Genomic DNA, 6711 nt, shown 5'->3' on the forward strand with positions numbered 1-6711 from the left:
TTAACAGGCTTCAACAAAACAAATGCACCCTCAGACAGACAGAGATAATTTATTAACCAATATGGCAATTTATACAGAGAAGCAAAGAAAGAGCAATTGTTTCAGTGGTGATGCTTCTGCTTGAATTGCAATCCACAGTAGCCACATGTGCCCACTTTTGTATCTTTATCCTGGAAAAAGAGAGAGAAAAAATAGTAGTTAGTAGACTTAGTATCTACATGATTTGTGACCTTTGCATGAATAAAATAAATACATTACACAGATCATAAATGATAATTCATCAACACTTTATCTGATACAACTTGACTGATATCAGTGAGAACATTCTTACCCTCATTTTGCTATGCAAGTTTGAGTTCATGAATCCAGAAAATAGGTAAAAGATACATTTGCATGCATTTAAAGAACCCTAACCCTAAACCAACCAACTGAATACCCCTGCCCTTCCCCTACCAAGTGTGTAGGAAAACCTATGTTGGCCGTGAAACTTGCGAAAAATACAAAAGACCCTTTCTAGATTCAGTGTTTGGTTTGTCCACTGGGCTACAGTAGAAACATGACAGTGCAACATGTAGCCTACATGGAAGGTCTGCTCCCTATGTAGATATAGAGGGCTCATAGGTCTGTTCTGCTAGATGCCACTAAGTATCATGGTTATTTTCACCCTATGTAGTTTCCTGTTTTCTTAAAAAGGTGGTGTGAATGACAGTTTCCTATTAGAAACAGCATTTTCTAATTCCAGATGTCACTGAAATTAATACTGCTTGGACTGAGGGGTTCTCCTGCATTTTTCTGTTTCTATCTGACAGAATGGTTCCGTTTCCTGGATCTGAACAACACAAATACAACCACATAAACCTGGGAAGATTCAACACTTTGAATCACCAAACTTATCTGATTCACAATAACAAACACGTTGTCTGCTAGTAAACATCACTGACCATAATAAAGCACTATTTGCACTATCAAATTTTGACAAAAACTAGACACTTTTATATCCGCAGACTCTTACCAGGTTGATATAGACTTTGGGGTGACCCAGGGCTCCTCCACCTCCATCACAGGACACCACTCTGGCCCCGATGTCAGTCACTGGCTCCTCTGCCACCAACTTGATGGCAAAGTTCTTATTCACCTGCACACAAATGATTTAATTTCTGTAATTATCTCCTTTGTAAAACTTGGTAAAGTATTATGTGAGTAGGTTTATACTGGAAGCACTACAGTGAGACTGTCAGGTTGAGCATTCATGCCGTTTTATTGGTTATAGGCTAACTTGTGTGTATTATCGGTTCACTGTTTTGACATAATACTGATTTTGAATCATTTTGATTGATGGAAGGTATTCAGCATACACATGCACTTGTTTTGAATATAATGTTTGTTGTAATGTTTCATGGTGAAATGAGAAAAATACTTGATATTACAACAAGGTTGTGATGTCTGTGATTTCAACATTAGTTAATACAATGCAGAGAGGTAGCCAACACAGGTTCATGTTCCAAATATTACTGTCAAGTTGTGCCTTAGTGATGTTTTGATTACTGATCATTTATGTGTACCACAGCTTCATTATGTGGGCAAAGACACAGATTTAAAATGGGTTAAGTAGTGAGCATGTGAACTCGTTTTAAATGCCACATTTGTGTTTAACACTTAGCTAGTAATAGTTGAACAACATGGTGAAGAGGAGAAAACATGGATTTTAGAACAAAATGTTGGGTGTTTGACAAGATTTCAAAATTTGTTAGATACAGTACAAAAGTGTGCAAATTCGAGGTCATCATCATCATGGTGAATGGCTCTCAACACTGGTGTTACACACTCCCAGCCTAGTTCTTAAATTCTTGAGCATATGTTTTAATGTAACCTTACTTACCTCTTTCTGTCTGCCAACGAATCTGGCTCTCCTGGGATCCTTCTCATCATACACCTGAATACGGAAAACACAAGTTATAAGCTGGAGAAGGTACACTGCGAATATAACATTCACCTGTTTGCTAATGCTATAAAGATGCATTTAAGCACTTTTAAAGCTGTGACAAGAAGCAGACATACTTCTCACACACACAAACTATACAGGATAATATATAAAGGAATGTAATTTAAGGGGTTGTCCGATAATGGATTTACGGGTGCACCTCTTAGCGACACAAACACAAGGCTAAGGACTAGCTAACGCTAGGCCACCCAATAACACACGTAGAGAGGATAAAATAAAGGCTTTAAACGTACCTGGCCGGTGTGAGTGATGACCTCACCAGTGCTGGACACATCTAAACTGTAGCGACGAGCAGGTACAGCAGATAGCCTCAAAGGTGAAACAAGCACCTTAACATTTTTACTGAAGGACAGAACTCTGCCCGCTACGGCCGCCATGTTTGCACCAGCCTGTCTGGACTTCCGAGCTTGCCTGATACGTTTATTCACTACCCTGATTTTTGCCTGTCAGGTTCAACGTTCAATGGCAGTGTACCACCTCCAACAAGGATTTCACTCAAATGTATGTGTTTTGTTTAAGTTATAACTTATTTATGTTCAGACGTCAGCCATGTTGGAGTCGGGATTTAATAATGGCGAGTGAGGCAGGATTTGAAAGAAATCACAAGGAGAGAAAAATGACTTGCAGGCAAAATTCAGGGCAGCACTTTCCCCTGACACTTTATAGTCGTATCCTCGCTAGCAAGAGGTAGCATCACGGTCGCGTTGTGGTGAATAAAACGCGACATTCAGGGGTCTGAACCCCTGTTTTGAGTCTTCAAGGAATCTCTGAAAGGTTTGTTCACATTGTTTGAGTTTGTGTTAAGACCGTGTTTCACTGGGGACTCAGGTTAGGATTGTGTTCATGTTGGGTAATGAAGCTAGCAGGTCAAACCTGACATGCTCGTCTCCTCTGCATGTTGCATAGTCGTGTTGCAGTGTCACCGGGCCGTGCTGTTTACATGTTATATTATATGCAGTCTATGTTTGTATTACACTGGCTTTAAAGCATATCACTTTTTTTCTCTAAAAGGTTGCTCAATATGGTCATATATTGTCAGGGGTACAGTTGTGCGGTGTACATAGTGCTCATTTAAAGTGTTTGAGCAGTATCTATTTTTTTTTCATACCTTCCTGATATATTACCGGGTATACGGTAATATGACCGCGTCTGCGTTTATTAAGAATATAAACGTAAAAGCTGAGTTGCTGGTGATAGGAGTCAGTGTAGCGTGTATGATACAGTATTGTTTAGTAATGATACGCATTTTTTTTCCCAAATATGTGCACCCACCCAACCCCTTATGTTAATCAATCCACACTGGCCAACCTGTAAGAATATTTCAGTCAACCACCCAAACCGACAGCTGCACAGAAAATACGTTATGAACGCTTAGGTGGAGGAAGAAGAGAAAACGTAGTAGAGAAAACACGTAACAGTGTCTTACCATACATAGACTGTATATAAGAATATAAGTGTATTACCTGTTCATCTGGTACTACAGTGGAGAAACAGCTGAATACATGTCAGGAGCAAACTGAAGACAACAAGATGAATATTAGAAAAATAAAATAAGGGGAAAGTCTTGCGAGATTAATTCATCCCAAACAAAACACGACACGACGAACTGATATTTTGGCTAAAGTTTTTAGCTCAGGTAAGAAGTTACTTATTTACTTCTTCTGCACTCTTAACCTGTGTGGTCAATGAGTGAAAACACAGGACAGCGCCACATTACCATAGCAACCCAGAATGTGGCCGGAGGGTGGATTACTGGCTGCCTTTAGGTGCTCCTCGTAAACTCCAGTTTTACTCGGAGTCTTTATTTTTGACGGTATTGAATATCATATCCTCGCGATTTCTAAATACCCTGGGATACCGTAATACCACCCAATCCTAACTGATACTACGGAATATCAATGTATGATAACTATGAGTATTCATGTTGATAATGAGGCAATATTTAGGCAGTTTTGTGTTGAGGCAATAGTTAATCTCAAATCAATTCAATGGATTCAATTCAAGGAGAGGAGAAATAATGCTTTTAAGAATTTTTAATGAGTTAAGTGACCGTTTTCGGGGGAAAAACATGACACACATGACACTATTAAAAGCAGAATGTTAAATGTCACATCTTGACTTTGGGTCAATTATGTATTTGCCTCTGGTGGGGGAAAAAACATAATAGAATGGTTAGGCAGGTAAATGCATTCAGGGTATATCTTATATGTTTCATGCTACTTAGAAAAGTATAGAAATGCAACATTTAAGTTTCATGATGATAATGAAACATCCACTTCTTGTAAATGATCTGTTTCTGTCCATCTCTTCAGGCTTGACATCATGGCGTCCCACCTGTTGAGGCACTTGGCTACTTCCCTGGCCCAGATCAGCCGGTTAACTCCGACCTTCTCTTCACCTGCAGCTACTGCTTACAGATGTCTGCAAACCCTCACCACAGCTCCCCGCACACTGCTGCTGTCGTCAGCCAGGGTCAGCTCAATCCAGATTCCCTCTATTTGCTCCTCTGCTCAGTGTGGATCATCTCTGTTGGGACAGTGTGAGCACCTTCCCTCGATCCAGCCCTCTGCAGGGATGAAAACCAGGTCTGCCCTGAGGAGGCGCTGCAAAGACTGTTTCTTTGTCCGACGAAGGGGACACATGTTTGTGTACTGCAAAACAAATCCAAGACACAAGCAGAAGCAGGCCTGAGATGTCTCATGTTAAATGAGTATGAAGAAAATGTTTTGTGATTACGGAGATTTCTATTTACCTGAACTGTACTACAACAATAAATGGTTTTGCTGACACCCATCATAGCTCTTACTACTTCTGTTTCTCTCAGCAAAGATGCATCAAAATTGTGTGTGCTCAAAAATAGTGAAGAAATGATGAATCCTGTCATTTTCAACCTTATGATAAGTTTAGGAAATATATGTAGCACAAGAATTAAGTACCATAATGACCACAATTATCTCATATTGGAAGATATAGACATTCATGTTTTTTTGAGTCATTATGAATGTGTAACTAACTTTTTATACACAGCAATCCATTACTCTGTCACCATCCAATTATAACCACAGTAAGCTCATTCAAATTTGACCTTTTGATTACCTAAAGTGATTCTACAGGAACAATTTCTAACTTCAGCCTTACATTTTATTGATTTTTATCACATGTAATGTCATTGTTCTGCCACATGGGGGAGCCTAAGTCTTCAATACAAAATACAGGAGTCCACCTGTATGGGTCCTTTCAGGGCCCTGTGCTCTAACTACAGGTACCCTTTACAAGTTGTGTCTTTTATCCTCTGGTTTCTAAAGATCAATCTTATCTTGGTCATTTTAACAGTCACTTATTAAATATTCAGAATCTTATAATGAAAGTGGTCTTTCCTGTGCATCCTAAAATCTATGGTCACCTTTTATATTTTTACTGAAAGACAGAGAAAGTTCAATTTACTCAGCAGTATTGACATACTGTAACATGCAAACTGTGCAGCCATGGAAACCTGGCTGGTTTACGTAAAAGGTGTTTGGCAACAAACACAGACCTAACCTGCTTGAATAGATTTCCTGAGCAGTAATATTTACTTAAAGAACAAGGCACAGCGAAACTTGACTTTTTGTGAAGACTGCATTATTTCATTCAAATGTTTGTTTTACTGCCAGATAGCACGGATGTGGTTTGTTACCTCTGGCATTTCAGGAAAGCATAGTCATGAATAAACTCATGTGTAAAATACTGTAAGATGTGGAGGACATCTTGAATAACAGATGTTCACTGAACCTTACAATAGCAATGGTAGCAGATACACTTTAGTATGCAGTTGACGAACAAGTTAGCCTCCGGATACAGCGTAGATCTACCATCTGTAGCTTTCACAATCACATAATGAGGAGTTGTTGTCATCTGGAAATAAAAGGGTGGTAATTTTGATGGGCGGATCAAAAAAAAGAGGAAACTTGACTGTGTGATACTGCAGGCCAATCACCCTAAACATCTTAAACATACATTCCATAGAGGGCTTCTGAACTCTTACTATGTGTGTGATTGTCTCTTCGATAAGTTGGCCACACCCAAACGTCACAAATGTCAGTTTTCTTTAAAAAAAGATAGTATGTACTCTCAAGTTGTAAAATGCAGCATTTTATTAATAGACTCATTAATTTACTATTCCTGTAGCCAAAGTCAAAACGACCGAATGCAAGATTTAAACGAGTATTTTCACAGATAATAAACATTTATGTTGGGACTGGGCTCTTTCTTCTGTCAGGAAACGTATAGAAACGCCACCAGGTTTCCATATAGAGCACCTTGTGTAAGAGTAAAATATACCTCAGAATAGAATAGAAATGCTCCAATGGGCAATCTGTAGATGTCTAAACATACTCATACCTTTTCATACAATGGCTTTTGCATTTTCATTACACCGCGCGGCGCGCATGCTGCGAGATATTGGGAGCGCACGCACGTGGAGAAAAAAACACTGTTCATCGGAATGTGGATTTTATTTTGAATCTTTCAACCGGAAGTCAAGGTATGTGCCCAGAGTGTGTAGACAAACAGAGTTGCGACATCTCCGTTGACGATCAGTCACCTCTCTCTCTCTCTCTCTCTCTCTCTCTGCTGCCCATCCAGGTGTTGACGCTACCACACAGGATGCTCTTGATTGGGCATGTGTAAAAGTTCCTGTACACTCTGAGGGGGGACTTACTACTTTGAAG

The 6711-nt window shown here is 39.5% G+C and overlaps 2 protein-coding genes across 2 annotated transcripts; one reads left to right on the plus strand and one right to left on the minus strand.

Moving 5' to 3' along the window:
- Positions 1-30: 30 nt before the first annotated feature.
- On the minus strand, positions 31-2400 carry ndufs6 (NADH:ubiquinone oxidoreductase subunit S6). Its single transcript, XM_053334402.1, has 4 exons — positions 2236-2400; positions 1880-1933; positions 1013-1135; positions 31-170 (listed from the first exon to the last, which is right to left on the minus strand). The coding sequence occupies exons 1-4, from the start codon at positions 2377-2379 to the stop codon at positions 102-104; spliced, it is 390 nt and encodes a 129-aa protein (XP_053190377.1). The 5' UTR covers positions 2380-2400; the 3' UTR covers positions 31-101.
- A 281-nt stretch (positions 2401-2681) lies between these two features.
- Positions 2682-4789, plus strand: mrpl36 (mitochondrial ribosomal protein L36). Its single transcript, XM_053334532.1, has 2 exons — positions 2682-2776; positions 4315-4789. Exon 2 carries the CDS (start codon positions 4325-4327, stop codon positions 4691-4693), a length of 369 nt encoding a protein of 122 aa, XP_053190507.1. The 5' UTR covers positions 2682-2776; positions 4315-4324; the 3' UTR covers positions 4694-4789.
- Positions 4790-6711: the final 1922 nt, after the last annotated feature.

Source organism: Scomber japonicus, chromosome 15, assembly GCF_027409825.1.
Source record: "Scomber japonicus isolate fScoJap1 chromosome 15, fScoJap1.pri, whole genome shotgun sequence".
NCBI classification, from domain to species: Eukaryota; Metazoa; Chordata; class Actinopteri; order Scombriformes; family Scombridae; genus Scomber; species Scomber japonicus.